Genomic DNA, 18,823 nt, shown 5'->3' on the forward strand with positions numbered 1-18,823 from the left:
TATGAAAAGAAATATTTTTAAAGACATGTTTACCAAACATTGAGATACTTTGGGCCTAAGTTTGTAGTAATAATATTCATAATAATTAGAATAATAACAGTGTTCACAGAGGGAGAAAAGAAAACTCTTGTCATTCAAGTGCAGCTTTAAAACATTTTACTGGGTTCAGCTCGTAGGCCCAATCCCAAATGGAGCCATAGACCCTAAGCCCTCTCTTTTGGAGATCTGAGATGATTTGATGGGTCTAATCAACTAATTATTACCACATGTGACCAGTTTCAGGACACTAGGTGTATGTTGCAGGTCGCGACTACAAACGAGAGCCGTTTGAACGTTTTTTGAATTTTTTTTAAATCTAAATGCGTTTTTTTTGGGGGGGGGGCAGAAATCCCTTATCGAATATGTGAACTTTCATGTGCCTTAATAACAAACTTCGGGGGTAAATACGAATAACATTGTTAAATTATGAGCCTAGTTGGTTTAGCCACAGAAAAAGGGTAATCCTGTCTAATGCAGCTTTTTTTTTAAATGTATCGCTTAGTAAAACTGCATAAGTCTAATGTCAAGTTAAAATGTACTGTTAGCTAGCTAACGTTAGCTGGATGGCTCGCTAGCTAACATTACGTGTATGCTCTCCACTTTCTGGAGGACTGAGTTTTGAGATCAGTGGAATTCGAGTATGATAGCTAAAGAGATGGCGAAAACACCTGCCTCCGGATTACATCTTCAAACTAAGGGCTACCATGGCATCTGATAGGAGAAAGTGGTAGTTAGCAAGCTAGCCAACATTAGCCAGTTAGCTTGGGTGCTTGACTGCAGTTGTGAGGTCAGAATGTTCGGATCAACCCTACTCCTCGTCCAGAGCGTGCAATGTGCGCTCTGAACGTTCCAACAGCGAAACACTCTGAATTTACCAATGGACAATCTGACAGCACAGTTGCAGTCACCAACGTTCTGGATAACATTACAGCCTAATCAGCTCTGCTAGGGCGAGTAATGTTCAGTGAGCTGTTATTTTGTGTCAGGAAGTAGGTAGCATGTTAGCCAACATTAGCCAGTTAGCTAACGTTAGCCAGTTAGCCAACGTTAGCCAGATAGCCAACGTTAGCCAGTTAGCTTGGGTGCCTGACTGATGTTGTTAGGACAGAACGCTCAGATCAACCATTAAAGAGATGGGTGGGGCTAAAGCTTAAGAGGGTGTGAACGATGCTCAATGGGTGTAGACAAAGAAGAGCTCTCCAGTAGGTACCAAAACATTTACGGGACATTTTCTCATAAAAGTGAGTTTACAAGTTTATCAACTTTCAAAGCAAAATAACTTTCCCATTGTTCCTCAACTGTAGTGTATGATAAACCATTTTCTAGCTCTGAGTCTCTACTTTAATCCAATGTAAAAAAACACAATTTTAAATTTTGCTACATCAAGACCGAATTGAGCCGGTCAGTCACATATTGCTTACACCTGTGAAATCATCTCAGAGCTGCATAGGACGCATAGAGCGTAGGGTCTAGGGGACGATCATAGGACGTAGGGTCTAGGGCTCAGTTTGGGATTGGGTCATAGTTTGATGCTTTGAGAACTCCGCAGTAAACTCAGTGTAAGACTTTAGGGGGTTGACTTTATCAAAAGTAATAAAACAACAATAATATTAATACATTTTTTTGCTCAATGGAAATGTTTCCCCCTTTATGACATGGTATCAAGACAGGAAACAGTAAAATATAGGTTATACAGGTTATAAAAAACGAGAGTGCGTCTAAAAATGTCACTCTATTCCTGGTCAAAGGTAGTACACATTAAGGGAACAGGGAGCCATTTGGGACACAACCCTACTGTTTGTTTCCAGCTTTGTTTAATTAGTTAACACTTTAAATGGACTGTCCCAATTGTCACATAAGCATCACATGATCATTCATAACCATTCATAAGGTTGACATAAGAGCTGACAATAGACTTCTTAATGTCTAGCAGTGAAACGTTAAGGCTAACAGATATCGCAGAACACGCATATCAGCATGACATGGGCTTTTCTAAAGGCCTCTCAACAGGTTAAAGGTGTATTGTGAGTGGAATACAGAGGGGTAGCGATCGTTGATTCATATTTAGTACTTTTTTTTATTGGTTTTAACCCGTAATAATGCTAGGGTCAGGGGTCAAGGGTCAAGGGTTTTAAACACTGTCGCTCGATAGGCCGGCGGTATAAAAAAAACAAAAAAAAACAACGTCTTTGTCGAAATAAAGCAAATAAATTAAATCAGCTTTTTTTTTTATATTCAAATATTAAAAACTTAGAATTATTAAAAACACAGTCCAATTATTATTCAAATTATAGGCACATCATTTGTCTCCCTGTTTTATAATACAACATTCAATACCACAAACTACCCACAGGATCCACATTAATAACAAAACCATTCATAGGTTGCACCTCTGTCTCTCGGTCGCGTCATGTCGTTGTAATGATCGTTCTCAAGCCGCCCTCTATCGGCAGCGCCATAGTGGAGCCCTAAAGTGGTGATCAGCCCAGTCATTCTGGACGGAGGCTAACTACTGTTAGTATAGTGGCTGGAAATACGATGACATTGCTAAAGTAGTCAAATATTTAGTAGAAAACCCCCCCAACTTTGCCAGCATTATCATGTCATCAAATCTTAGCTAGCTAGCTAACGTTAAACTACATCTAAAGTCAATCTGGCGACATCAAAACGATGACAAAAGGTTTTTCTACTCATTCAATGCCTCCTTTTGAATGGCATTGTACTTCCAAGCCACTGTAATACACTTTGGATTAAATCTTCACCATTGACGATGGTTTGAGTAGAATGCTCAGTCAGGCGTCAGTTCAGAACAATATTGTGACAAAACATGCAACCTATGAATACAAAAAAAATTGAAATAGAAATTAACAAATTAAAGTCTTTGGTCAGTTGAATCCAGCGAGTCTGTCTGTCTGTCTGTCTGTCTGTCTGTCTGTCTGTCTGTCTGTCTGTCTGTCTGTCTGTCTGTCTGTCTGTCTGTCTGTGTGTGTGTGTGTGTGTGAATATTACACGACCAAGGTCCTAGCAGAGTAAGTGGAGATGTATTTATGGTTTTGCTCTAAAGCCAAGACTTGGTCCTCCACCTTCCCACAAGCCACTTGGTCCCAAGTGTTGAGCTGCTGGGAGAGAGAGAGAAAGGTAGGTTTTGTATGACATTATTGACATGTTACATAAATCACTTTGAATGCTTTGTGACCATCTAGAAACAGTGCGCATACACCTGTAGCAGTGTACACACACACACACACACACACACACACACACACACACACACACACACACACACACACACACACACACACACACACACACACACACACACACACACACACAGTCTTGTATAACTAAACTTGTGGGGACACACAATTCCTTAACCCCCTAAACTTAAAACTAACCCTAACCATAAACCTAATTCTAACCCTAAACCAAATTCTAACCCTAAACCTAATTCTAACCCTAAACCTAACCCTAACCCTAGCTCCTAACCCTAAACCTAATTCTAACCCTAAACCTAATTCTAACCCTAACCCTAAACCTAATCCTAAGCCTAGCTCCTAAACCTAACCCTAATTCTAAACCTAATTCTAAACCTAAACCTAGCTCCTAACCCCAAACCCCCTAGAAATAGCATTTGACCTTGTGGGGGACCAACAAAATGTCCCCCGTTGGCGAAATGTGTGTTTGTTTACTATTCTTGCAGGGGACTTCTGGTCCCTACAAATATAGTTAAACATGTCCACACACACACACACACACACACAAACCTGTAGTGGGCTGCCCAGAGACCGACGGGGGAGGTGGTAAGGTTTGTGTCCGTCTTCATTCTGTACAGAACTAGTCAGCAGATCCTAGAGAGAGAGAGAGAGAGAGAGAGAGAGAGAGAGAGAGAGATAGAGAGAGAGAGAGAGAGAGAGAGAGAGAGAGAGAGAGAGAGAGAGAGGTTATACAAATGGATAGAAAGTGGTGTTGGGGGGGAAAAACATACAACATTATACAATCCATGTTCACAAACAACAAGTGCGGGTTAAAATTGTCAAAGAAGACACACATTTCTTTCCACAGGGCCGTGGGATGAGACAGTGATGAACACATCTTCTTCAACATACAGTAACCAGTCAAAAGTTTGAACACACCTACTCATTCAAGGGATTTTCTTTATTTTTTTTTACTATTTTCTACATTGTAGAATAATAGTGAAGACATCAAAACACACTTCTGCACTCAGGGCATGGAATCCATGTTGACTCCAATGCTTCCCACAGTTGTGTCAAGTTGGCTGAATGTCCTTTGGGTGATGGATCATTCTTGATACACAGAGGAAACTGTTGAGCGTGAAAAACCCAGCATCGTTGCAGTTCTTGACACAAACCGGTGCGCCTGGCACCTACTACCATAACCTGTTTAAAGACATTTCAATCTTCTGTCTTGCCCATTCACCCTCTGAATGACACACATACAGTGGGGCAAAAAGTATTTAGTCAGCCACCAATTGTGCAAGTTCTCACACTTAAAAAGATGAGAGAGGCCTGTAATTTTCATCATAGGACAAAATCAGGAAAACATTTTTTTAATGAATTTATTTGCAAATGATGGTGGAAAATAAGTATTTGGTCACCTACAAACAAGCAAGATTTCTGGCTCTCACAGACCTGTAACTTCTTCTTTAAGAGGCTCCTCTGTCCTCCACTCATTACCTGTATTAATGGCACCTGTTTGAACGTGTTATCAGTATAAAAGACACCTGTCCACAACCTCAAACAGTCACACTCCAAACTCCACTATGGCCAAGACCAAAGAGCTGTCAAAGGACAACAGAAACAAAATTGTAGACCTGCACCAGGCTGGGAAGACTGAATCTGCAATAGGTAAGCAGCTTGGTTTGAAGAAATCAACTGTGGGAGCAATTATTAGGAAATGGAAGACATACAAGACCATTGATAATCTCCCTCGATCTGGGGCTCCACGCAAGATCTCACCCCGTGGGGTCAAAATGATCACAAGAACGGTGAGCAAAAATCCCAGAACCACACGGGGGGACCTAGTGAATGACCTGCCGAGAGCTGGGACCAAAGTAACAAAGCCTACCATCAGTAACACACTACGCCGCCAGGGACTCAAATCCTGCAGTGCCAGACGTGTCCCCCTGCTTAAGCCAGTACATGTCCAGGCCCGTCTGAAGTTTGCTAGAGAGCATTTGGATGATCCAGAAGAGGATTGGGAGAATGTCATATGGTCAGATGAAACCAAAATATAACTTTTTGGTAAAAACTCAACTCGTCGTGTTTGGAGGACAAGGAATGCTGAGTTGCATCCAAAGAACACCATACCTACTGTGAAGCATGGGGGTGGAAACATCATGCTTTGGGGCTGTTTTTCTGCAAAGGGACCAGGACGACTGATCCGTGTAAAGGAAATAATGAATGGGGCCATGTATTGTGAGATTTTGAGTGAAAACCTCCTTCCATCAGCAAGGGCATTGAAGATGAAACGTGGCTGGGTCTTTCAGCATGACAATGATCCCAAACACACCGCCCGGGCAACGAAGGAGTGGCTTCGTAAGAAGCATTTCAAGGTTCTGGAGTGGCCTAGCCAGTCTCCAGATCTCAACCCCATAGAAAATCTTTGGAGGGAGTTGAAAGTCCGTGTTGCCCAGCGACAGCCCCAAAACATCATCGCTCTAGAGGAGATCTGCATGGAGGAATGTGCCAAAATACCAGCAACAGTGTGTGAAAACCTTGTGAAGACTTACAGAAAACGTTTGACCTGTGTTATTGACCAAATACTTATTTTCCACCATAATTTGCAAATAAATTCATAAGAAATCCTACAATGTGATTTTCTGGATTTTTTTTCTCTCATTTTGTCTGTCATAGTTGAAGTGTACATATGATGAAAATTACAGGCCTCTCTCATCTTTTTAAGTGGGAGAACTTGCACAATTGGTGGCTGACTAAATACTTTTTTGCCCCACTGTATACAATCCATGCCTCAATTATCTCAAGACTTAAAAATCCTTCTTTAACCTGTCATCCTCCCTTTCATCTACACTGATTGAAGTGGATTAAACAAGTGACATCAATAAGGGATCAATACTTTCACCTGGATTCACCTGGTCAGTCTACAGTATGTCATAGAAAGAGCAGGTGTTCTTAATGTTTTGTCCCCTTCGTGTATACAACCTTTATTCATCCTGGTAAGAGAGGCAGAGCAGTCAAAGGCTGCGGTGCGTCAAGGGTTAAGGAGTTGAGGTGGGTGATTCCCCTCTAATCAGGGACTGGTTTAGACCTGGGACACCAGGTGGGTGATTCCCCTCTAATCAGGGACTGATTTAGACCTGGGACACCAGGTAGGTGATTCCCCTCTAATCAGGGCCTGATTTAGACCTGGGACACCAGGTGGGTGCAATGAATTATCAGGTAGAACAGAGAAGCACCTGGCTCTGGACCTCATAGGGTAAGAGTTGAATACCCCTGCACTACAAATTCATTATAAAAAATCATTATAAAAAAGAGTAGACTGGAGGAGGAGGAGAAGGACATGTGACTTACAGGTACTTCCTGTGCGGGGCCGGATGGGGAGAAGAGCTGGCCATGGATGTCTGGCCCCTCCCACTGCAGATAGGGAGACTCCATCTGGAACACAACCGCAACTGTAGTCAGAACACAGTCAAACACCTGGTCAGAACACGGTCAAACACCTGGTCAGAACACGGTCAAACACCTGGTCAGAACACGGTCAACATCTGGTCAGAACACGGTCAAACACCTGGTCAGAACATGGTCAACACCTGGTCAGAACACGGTCAAACACCTGGTCAGAACACGGTCGACAACTGGTCAGAACACGGTCAAACACCTAGTCAGAACACGGTCAAACACCTGGTCAGAACACGGTCAAACACCTGGTCAGAACATGGTCAAACACCTGGTCAGAACACGGTCAACACCTGGTCAGAACACGGTTAAACACCTGGTCAGAACACGGTTAAACACCTGGGCAGGACACGGTCAAAAACCTGGTCAGAACACAGTTAAACACCTGGTCAGAACACGGTTAAACACCTGGTCAGAACACGGTCAAACCTGGTCAGAAAACGGTCAACACCTGGTCAGAAAACGGTCAAACACCTGGTCAGGACAAGGTCAAACACCTGGTCAGAACCACAGAATATAAACACCTGGTCAGAACACGGTCAAACACCTGGTCAGGACACGGTCAACACCTGGTCAGAACACGGTCAAACACCTGGTCAGGACACGGTCAAACACCTGGTCAGGACATGGTCAAACACCTGGTCAGAACACAGTCAAACACCTGGTCAGAACCACAGAATATAAACACCTGGTCAGAACACGGACAAACACCTGGTCAGGACATGGTCAAACAACTGGTCAGGACATGGTCAACACCTGGTCAGGACACGGTCAAACACCTGGTTAGAACACGATCAAACACCTGGTCAGAACACGGTCAAACACCTGGTCAGAACCACAGAATATAAACACCTGGTCAGAACACGGTCAAACACCTGGTCAGAACACGGTCAACACCTGGTCAGAAAACGGTCAAACACCTGGTCAGGACAAGGTCAAACACCTGGTCAGAACACAGATTAAACACCTGGTCAGAACACGGAATATCAAACACCTGGTCAGAACACGGTCAAACACCTGGTCAGAACACGGTCAAACACCTGGTCAGAACCATTCAAACACCTGGTCAGAACACGCGCAAACACCTGGTCAGAACACGGTCAAACACCTGGTCAGAACACGGAATATAAACACCTGGTAAGAACACGGTCAAACACCTGGTCAGGACACGGTCAAACACCTGGTCAGGACACGGTCAACACCTGGTCAGGACACGGTCAAACACCTGGTCAGAACACGGTCAAACACCTGGTCAGAACACGGTCAAACACCTGGTCAGAACAACAGAATATAAACACCTGGTCAGAACACGGTCAAACACCTGGTCAGAACACGGTCAAACACCTGGTCAGGACACGGTAAAACACCTGGTCAGAACACGGTCAAACACCTGGTCAGAACACGGTCAAACACCTGGTCAGAACACGTTTAAACACCTGGTCAGAACACGGTCAAACACCTGGTCAGAACACGCTCAACACCTGGTCAGAACACGGTCAAACACCTGGTCAGAACACGGTTAAACACCTGGTCAGAACACGGTCAAACACCTGGTCAGGACACAGTCAAACACCTGGTCAGAACACGGTCAACACCTGGTCAGGACACGGTCAACACCTGGTCAGAACACGGTTAAACACCTGGTCAGAACACGGTTAAACACCTGGTCAGAACACGGTCAAACACCTGGTCAGAACACGGTCAACATCTGGTCAGAACCACAGAATATAAACACCTGGTCAGAACACGGTCAAACACCTGGTCAGAACACGGTTAAACACCTGGTCAGAACCACAGAATATAAACACCTGGTCAGAACACGGTCAAACACCTGGTCAGAACACGGTCAAACACCTGGTCAGAACACGGTCAAACACCTGGTCAGGACACGGTCAAACACCTGGTCAGAACACGGTACAAACACCTGGTCAGAACACGGTCAAACACCTGGTCAGAACACGGTCAAACACCTGGTCAGAACACGGTCAAACACCTGGTCAGAACACGGTTAAACACCTGGTCAGAACACGGTCAAACACCTGGTCAGAACACAGGTAAACACCTGGTCAGAACACGGTCAAACACCTGGTCAGAACACGGTCAACACCTGGTCAGAACACGGTCAAACACCTGGTCAGGACACGGTCAAACACCTGGTCAGAACACGGTCAAACACCTGGTCAGAACACAGTCAAACACCTGGTCAGAACACAGATAAACACCTGGTCAGAACACGGACAAACACCTGGTCAGAACACGGTCAAACAACTGGTCAGGACACGGTCAAACACCTGGTCAGAACACGGTCAAACACCTGGTCAGAACACGGTCAAACACCTGGTCAGAACACGGTCAAACACCTGGTCAGAACACGGAATATAAACACCTGGTCAGAACACGGTCAAACACCTGGTCAGAACACGGTCAACACCTGGTCAGAAAACGGTCAAACACCTGGTCAGGACAAGGTCAAACACCTGGTCAGAACCACAGAATATAAACACCTGGTCAGAACACGGTCAAACACCTGGTCAGGACACGGTCAACACCTGGTCAGAACACGGTCAAACACCTGGTCAGGACATGGTCAAACACCTGGTCAGAACATGGGCAAACACCTGGTCAGAACACGGTCAAACACCTGGTCAGAACCACAGAATATAAACACCTGGTAAGAACACGGACAAACACCTGGTCAGGACACGGTCAAACACCTGGTCAGGACATGGTCAACACCTGGTCAGGACACGGTCAAACACCTGGTTAGAACACGATCAAACACCTGGTCAGAACACGGTCAAACACCTGGTCAGAACAACTGAATATAAACACCTGGTAAGAACACGGTTAAACACCTGGTCAGAACACGGTCAAACACCTGGTCAGGACACGGTAAAACACCTGGTCAGAACACGGTCAAACACCTGGTCAGAGCACGATTAAACACCTGGTCAGAACCACAGAATATAAACACCTGGTCAGAACACGGTCAACACCTGGTCAGAACACACTCAACACCTGGTCAGAACACGGTCAAACACCTGGTCAAAACACGGTTAAACACCTGGTCAGAACACGGTCAAACACCTGGTCAGGACACAGTCAAACACCTGGTCAGAACACGGTCAACACCTGGTCAGGACACGGTCAAACACCTGGTCAGAACACGGTTAAACACCTGGTCAGAACACGGTTAAACACCTGGTCAGAACACGGTCAAACACCTGGTCAGAACACGGTCAAACACCTGGTCAGAACCACAGAATATAAACACCTGGTCAGAACACGGTCAAACACCTGGTCAGAACACGGTCAAACACCTGGTCAGAACCACAGAATATAAACACCTGGTCAGAACACGGTCAAACACCTGGTCAGAACACGGTCAAACACCTGGTCAGAACACGGTCAAACACCTGGTCAGGACACGGTCAAACACCTGGTCAGAACACGGTCAAACACCTGGTCAGAACACGGTCAAACACCTGGTCAGAACCACAGAATATAAACACCTGGTCAGAACACGGTCAAACACCTGGTCAGAACACGGTCAAACACCTGGTCAGAACACGGTCAACACCTGGTCAGAACACGGTCAAACACCTGGTTAGAACACGGTCAAACACCTGGTCAGAACACGGTCAAACACCTGGTCAGAACCACAGAATATAAACACCTGGTCAGAACACGGTCAAACACCTGGTCAGGACACGGTCAAACACCTGGTCAGAACACGGTCAAACACCTGGTCAGGACACGGTCAAACACCTGGTCAGAACCACAGAATATAAACACCTGGTCAGAACACGGTCAAACACCTGGTCAGGACACGGTCAAACACCTGGTCAGAACACGGTCAAACACCTGGTCAGGACACGGTCAAACACCTGGTCAGAACACGGGCAAACACCTGGTCAGAACACGGTCAAACACCTGGTCAGAACCACAGTATAAACACCTGGTCAGAACACGGTCAAACACCTGGTCAGGACACGGTCAAACACCTGGTCAGGACATGGTCAACACCTGGTCAGGACACGGTCAAACACCTGGTTAGAACACGATCAAACACCTGGTCAGAACACGGTCAAACACCTGGTCAGAACAACTGAATATAAACACCTGGTCAGAACACGGTTAAACACCTGGTCAGAACACGGTCAAACACCTGGTCAGGACACGGTAAAACACCTGGTCAGAACACGGTCAAACACCTGGTCAGAACACGGTTAAACACCTGGTCAGAACCACAGAATATAAACACCTGGTCAGAACACGGTCAACACCTGGTCAGAACACGCTCAAACACCTGGTCAGAACACGGTCAAACACCTGGTCAGAACACGGTTAAACACCTGGTCAGAACACGGTCAAACACCTGGTCAGGACACAGTCAAACACCTGGTCAGAACACGGTCAAACACCTGGTCAGGACACGGTCAACACCTGGTCAGAACACGGTTAAACACCTGGTCAGAACACGGTTAAACACCTGGTCAGAACACGGTCAAACACCTGGTCAGAACACGGTCAACACCTGGTCAGAACCACAGAATATAAACACCTGGTCAGAACACGGTCAAACACCTGGTCAGAACACGGTTAAACACCTGGTCAGAACACAGATTATAAACACCTGGTCAGAACACGGTCAAACACCTGGTCAGAACACGGTCAAACACCTGGTCAGGACACGGTCAAACACCTGGTCAGAACACGGTCAAACACCTGGTCAGAACACGGTCAAACACCTGGTCAGAACAACAGAATATAAACACCTGGTCAGAACACGGTCAAACACCTGGTCAGAACACGGTCAAACACCTGGTCAGAACACGGTAAAACACCTGGTCAGAACATGGTCAAACACCTGGTCAGGACACGGTCAAACACCTGGTCAGAACACGGTCAAACACCTGGTCAGAACACGGTCAAACACCTGGTCAGAACACGGTTAAACACCTGGTCAGAACACGGTCAAACACCTGGTCAGAACACGGTTAAACACCTGGTCAGAACCACAGAATATAAACACCTGGTCAGAACACGGTCAAACACCTGGTCAGAACACGGTCAAACACCTGGTCAGAACACGGTCAAACACCTGGTCAGGACACGGTCAAACACCTGGTCAGGACACGGTCAAACACCTGGTCAGGACACGGTCAAACACCTGGTCAGAACACGGTTAAACACCTGGTCAGAACACGGTTAAACACCTGGTCAGAACCACAGAATATAAACACCTGGTCAGAACACTGTCAACACCTGGTCAGAACACGGTCAAACACCTGGTCAGAACACGGTTAAACACCTGGTCAGAACCACAGAATATAAACACCTGGTCAGAACACGTTCAAACAACTGGTTAAAACACGGTTAAACACCTGGTCAGAACCACAGAATATAAACACCTGGTCAGAACACGGTCAACACCTGGTCAGAACACGCTCAACACCTGGTCAGAACACGGTCAAAACCCTGGTCAGAACACGGATAAACACCTGGTCAGAACACGGTCAAACACCTGGTCAGGACACAGTCAAACACCTGGTCAGAACACGGTCAACACCTGGTCAGAACACGGTTAAACACCTGGTCAGAACACGGTTAAACACCTGGTCAGAACACGGTCAAACACGTGGTCAGAACACGGTCAACAACTGGTCAGAACCACAGAATATAAACACCTGGTCAGAACACGGTCAAACACCTGGTCAGAACACGGTTAAACACCTGGTCAGAACCACAGAATATAAACACCTGGTCAGAACACGGTCAAACACCTGGTCAGAACACGGTCAAACACCTGGTCAGGACACGGTCAAACACCTGGTCAGGACACGGTCAAACACCTGGTCAGAACACGGTTAAACACCTGGTCAGAACCACAGAATATAAACACCTGGTCAGAACACGGTCAAACACCTGGTCAGGACACGGTCAAACACCTGGTCAGAACACGGTCAAACACCTGGTCAGAACACGGTCAAACACCTGGTCAGGACACGGTCAAACACCTGGTCAGGACACGGTCAAACACCTGGTCAGAACACGGTTAAACACCTGGTCAGAACACGGTCAAACACCTGGTCAGGACACGGTCAAACACCTGGTCAGAACACGGTCAAACACCTGGTCAGGACACGGTCAACACCTGGTCAGAACACGGTTAAACACCTGGTCAGAACACGGTCAAACACCTGGTCAGAACACGGTCAACATCTGGTCAGAACCACAGAATATAAACACCTGGTCAGAACACGGTCAAACACCTGGTCAGAACACGGTTAAACACCTGGTCAGAACACAGATTAAACACCTGGTCAGAACACGGTCAAACACCTGGTCAGAACACGGTCAAACACCTGGTCAGAACACGGTCAAACACCTGGTCAGAACACAGATATAAACACCTGGTCAGAACACGGTCAACACCTGGTCAGAACACGGTCAAACACCTGGTCAGAACACGGTTAAACACCTGGTCAGAACCACAGAATATAAACACCTGGTCAGAACACGGTCAAAGAACACGGTCAAACACCTGGTCAGAACCACAGATTATAAACACCTGGTCAGAACACGGTCAAACACCTGGTCAGAACACGCTCAAACACCTGGTCAGAACACGGTCAAACACCCTGGTCAGAACACGGTTAAACACCTGGTCAGAACACGGTCAAACACCTGGTCAGGACACAGTCAAACACCTGGTCAGAACACGGTCAAACACCTGGTCAGAACACGGTTAAACACCTGGTCAGAACACGGTTAAACACCTGGTCAGAACACGGTCAAACACCTGGTCAGAACACGGTCAAACACCTGGTCAGAACCACAGAATATAAACACCTGGTCAGAACACGGTCAAACACCTGGTCAGAACACGGTTAAACACCTGGTCAGAACACAGTAAACACCTGGTCAGAACACGGTCAAACACCTGGTCAGAACACGGTCAAACACCTGGTCAGGACACGGTCAAACACCTGGTCAGGACACGGTCAAACACCTGGTCAGAACACGGTCAAACACCTGGTCAGAACCACAGAATATAAACACCTGGTCAGAACACGGTCAAACACCTGGTCAGAACACGCTCAACACCTGGTCAGAACACGGTCAAACACCTGGTCAGAACACGGTTAAACACCTGGTCAGAACACGGTCAAACACCTGGTCAGGACACAGTCAAACACCTGGTCAGAACACAGTCAACACCTGGTCAGGACACGGTCAACACCTGGTCAGAACACGGTTAAACACCTGGTCAGAACACGGTTAAACACCTGGTCAGAACACGGTCAAACACCTGGTCAGAACACGGTCAAACACCTGGTCAGAACACAGAATATAAACACCTGGTCAGAACACGGTCAAACACCTGGTCAGAACACGGTCAAACACCTGGTCAGAACCACAGAATATAAACACCTGGTCAGAACACGGTTAAACACCTGGTCAGAACACGGTTAAACACCTGGTCAGAACACGGTAAAACACCTGGTCAGAACACGGTCAAACACCTGGTCAGAACACGGTCAAACACCTGGTCAGAACACGGTTAAACACCTGGTCAGAACCACAGAATATAAACACCTGGTCAGAACACGGTCAAACACCTGGTCAGAACACGGTTAAACACCTGGTCAGAACCACAGAATATAAACACCTGGTCAGAACACGGTCAAACACCTGGTCAGAACACGGTCAAACACCTGGTCAGAACACGGTCAAACACCTGGTCAGAACACGGTTAAACACCTGGTCAGAACACGGTCAAACACCTGGTCAGAACACGGTCAAACACCTGGTCAGAACACGGTCAAACACCTGGTCAGAACACGGTTAAACACCTGGTCAGAACACGGTTAAACACCTGGTCAGAACACGGTCAAACACGTGGTCAGAACACGGTCAAACACCTGGTCAGAACCACAGTATAAACACCTGGTCAGAACACGGTCAAACACCTGGTCAGAACACGGTTAAACACCTGGTCAGAACCACAGAATATAAACACCTGGTCAGAACACGGTCAAACACCTGGTCAGAACACGGTCAAACACCTGGTCAGGACACGGTCAAACACCTGGTCAGGACACGGTCAAACACCTGGTCAGAACACGGTCAAACACCTGGTCAGAACACGGTCAAACACCTGGTCAGAACACGGAATATAAACACCTGGTCAGAACACGGTCAAACACCTGGTCAGAACACGGTCAAACACCTGGTCAGAACACAGAATATAAACACCTGGTCAGAACACGGTCAAACACCTGGTCAGGACACGGTCAAACACCTGGTCAGGACACGGTTAAACACCTGGTCAGAACACGGAATTAAACACCTGGTCAGAACACGGTCAAACACCTGGTCAGAACACGGTTAAACACCTGGTCAGAACACAGATTAAACACCTGGTCAGAACACGGTCAAACACCTGGTCAGAACACGGTCAAACACCTGGTCAGAACACGGTTAAACACCTGGTCAGAACACGGTCAAACACCTGGTCAGAACACGGTCAAACACCTGGTCAGAACACAGATTAAACACCTGGTCAGAACACGGTCAAACACCTGGTCAGAACACGGTTAAACACCTGGTCAGAACCACAGATATAAACACCTGGTCAGAACACGGTCAAACACCTGGTCAGAACACGGTCAAACACCTGGTCAGAACACAGTATAAACACCTGGTCAGAACACGGTCAAACACCTGGTCAGAACACGGTCAAACACCTGGTCAGAACACGGTTAAACACCTGGTCAGAACACAGAATATAAACACCTGGTCAGAACACGGTCAAACACCTGGTCAGAACACGGTTAAACACCTGGTCAGAACCACAGAATATAAACACCTGGTCAGAACACGGTCAAACACCTGGTCAGAACACGGTCAAACACCTGGTCAGAACACGGTCAAACACCTGGTCAGAACACGGTCAAACACCTGGTCAGAACACGGTCAAACACCTGGTCAGGACACGGTCAAACACCTGGTCAGAACACGGTCAACACCTGGTCAGAACACGGTTAAACACCTGGTCAGAACACGGTTAAACACCTGGTCAGAACACGGTCAAACACCTGGTCAGAACACGGTCAAACACCTGGTCAGAACCACAGAATATAAACACCTGGTCAGAACACGGTCAAACACCTGGTCAGAACACGGTTAAAACCTGGTCAGAACACAGAATATAAACACCTGGTCAGAACACGGTCAAACACCTGGTCAGAACACGGTCAAACACCTGGTCAGGACACGGTCAAACAGCTGGTCAGGACACGGTCAAACAGCTGGTCAGAACACGGTCAAACACCTGGTCAGAACACGGTTAAACACCTGGTCAGAACCACAGAATATAAACACCTGGTCAGAACACGGTCAAACACCTGGTCAGAACACGGTTAAACACCTGGTCAGAACCCGGAATATAAACACCTGGTCAGAACACGGTCAAACACCTGGTCAGAACACGGTCAAACACCTGGTCAGAACACGGTTAAACACCTGGTCAGAACCACGGAATATAAACACCTGGTCAGAACACGGTCAAACACCTGGTCAGAACACGGTTAAACACCTGGTCAGAACACAGAATATAAACACCTGGTCAGAACACGGTCAAACACCTGGTCAGAACACGGTCAAACACCTGGTCAGAACACGGTCAAACACCTGGTCAGAACACGGATAAACACCTGGTCAGAACACGGTCAAACACCTGGTCAGGACACGGTCAAACACCTGGTCAGAACACGGTCAAACACCTGGTCAGGACACGGTTAAACACCTGGTCAGGACACGGTTAAACACCTGGTCAGAACACGGTCAAACACCTGGTCAGAACACGGTCAAACACCTGGTCAGAACACAGAATATAAACACCTGGTCAGAACACGGTCAAACACCTGGTCAGAACACGGTCAAACACCTGGTCAGAACACGGTCAAACACCTGGTCAGAACACGGTCAAACACCTGGTCAGAACACAGATATAAACACCTGGTCAGAACACGGTCAAACACCTGGTCAGAACACGGTTAAACACCTGGTCAGAACCACAGATTATAAACACCTGGTCAGAACACGGTCAAACACCTGGTCAGAACACGGTCAAACACCTGGTCAGAACACGGTCAAACACCTGGTCAGAACACGGTCAAACACCTGGTCAGGACACGGTCAAACACCTGGTCAGGACACGGTCAAACACCTGGTCAGAACACGGTCAAACACCTGGTCAGGACACGGTTAAACACCTGGTCAGAACACGGTCAAACACCTGGTCAGGACACGGTCAAACACCTGGTCAGAACACGGTCAAACACCTGGTCAGAACCACAGAATATAAACACCTGGTCAGAACACGGTCAAACACCTGGTCAGAACACGGTCAAACACCTGGTCAGAACACGGTTAAACACCTGGTCAGAACACGGTCAAACACCTGGTCAGAACACGGTCAAACACCTGGTCAGGACACGGTCAAACACCTGGTCAGGACAGGGTCAAACACCTGGTCAGAACACGGTCAAACACCTGGTCAGAACAACAGAATATAAACACCTGGTCAGAACACGGTTAAACACCTGGTCAGAACACGGTCAAACACCTGGTCAGAACACGGTCAAACACCTGGTCAGAACACGGTTAAACACCTGGTCAGAACACGGTCAAACACCTGGTCAGGACACGGTCAAACACCTGGTCAGAACACGGTCAAACACCTGGTCAGGACACGGTCAAACACCTGGTCAGAACACGGTTAAACACCTGGTCAGAACACGGTCAACACCTGGTCAGAACACGGTCAAACACCTGGTCAGAACACGTATAAACACCTGGTCAGAACACGGTCAAACACCTGGTCAGAACACGGTTAAACACCTGGTCAGAACACAGAATCTAAACACCTGGTCAGAACACGGTTAAACACCTGGTCAGAACACGGTCAAACACCTGGTCAGAACACAGTATAAACACCTGGTCAGAACACGGTCAAACACCTGGTCAGAACACGGTCAAACACCTGGTCAGAACACGGTTAAACACCTGGTCAGAACCACAGATATAAACACCTGGTCAGAACACGGTCAAACACCTGGTCAGAACACGGTCAAACACCTGGTCAGAACCACAGATATAAACACCTGGTCAGAACACGGTCAAACACCTGGTCAGAACACGGTCAAACACCTGGTCAGAACACGGTTAAACACCTGGTCAGAACACGGTTAAACACCTGGTCAGAACACGGTCAAACACCTGGTCAGGACACAGTCAAACACCTGGTCAGAACACGGTCAAACACCTGGTCAGAACACGGTTAAACACCTGGTCAGAACCACGGATATAAACACCTGGTCAGAACACGGTCAAACACCTGGTCAGAACACGGTCAAACACCTGGTCAGAACACAGATTAAACACCTGGTCAGAACACGGTCAAACACCTGGTCAGAACACGGTCAAACACCTGGTCAGAACACGGTCAAACACCTGGTCAGGACACGGTCAAACACCTGGTCAGAACACGGTCAAACACCTGGTCAGAACACGGTATAAACACCTGGTCAGAACACGGTCAAACACCTGGTCAGGACACGGTCAAACACCTGGTCAGAACACGGTTAAACACCTGGTCAGAACACAGATATAAACACCTGGTCAGAACACGGTCAAACACCTGGTCAGAACACGGTCAAACACCTGGTCAGAACACGGTCAAACACCTGGTCAGAACACGGTTAAACACCTGGTCAGAACACGGTCAAACACCTGGTCAGAACACGGTTAAACACCTGGTCAGAACACGGTCAAACACCTGGTCAGGACACGGTCAAACACCTGGTCAGAACACGGTCAAACACCTGGTCAGAACACGGTTAAACACCTGGTCAGAACACGGTCAAACACCTGGTCAGAACACGGTCAAACACCTGGTCAGAACACAGATATAAACACCTGGTCAGAACACGGTCAAACACCTGGTCAGAACACGGTCAAACACCTGGTCAGGACACGGTTAAACACCTGGTCAGAACCACAGATATAAACACCTGGTCAGAACACGGTCAAAGACGGTCAAACACCTGGTCAGAACACGG

General features: G+C 47.1%; 1 protein-coding gene across 4 annotated transcripts in view; it reads right to left on the reverse strand.

The window, feature by feature from the left end:
• Positions 1–18,823, reverse strand: part of LOC106571071 (transcriptional activator Myb) — a 110,220-nt gene that overhangs the window by 506 nt on the left and 90,891 nt on the right. For 3 of the 4 annotated variants that reach the window (XM_045695507.1, XM_045695506.1, XM_045695504.1), the window contains 3 exons: positions 6,588–6,671; positions 3,804–3,887; positions 1–3,158 (listed from right to left, as the gene is read on the reverse strand). The exon at positions 1–3,158 is cut by the window's left edge and continues 506 nt beyond it. In XM_045695507.1, coding sequence (XP_045551463.1) covers positions 3,045–3,158; positions 3,804–3,887; positions 6,588–6,671 — 282 coding nt within the window. In that variant the 3' untranslated portion in view covers positions 1–3,044. The remainder of the gene's footprint in view (positions 3,159–3,803; positions 3,888–6,587; positions 6,672–18,823) is intronic. The other variant, XM_045695505.1, reaches the window with a different exon arrangement.

Source organism: Salmo salar, chromosome ssa15, assembly GCF_905237065.1.
Source record: "Salmo salar chromosome ssa15, Ssal_v3.1, whole genome shotgun sequence".
NCBI lineage: Eukaryota > Metazoa > Chordata > Actinopteri > Salmoniformes > Salmonidae > Salmo > Salmo salar.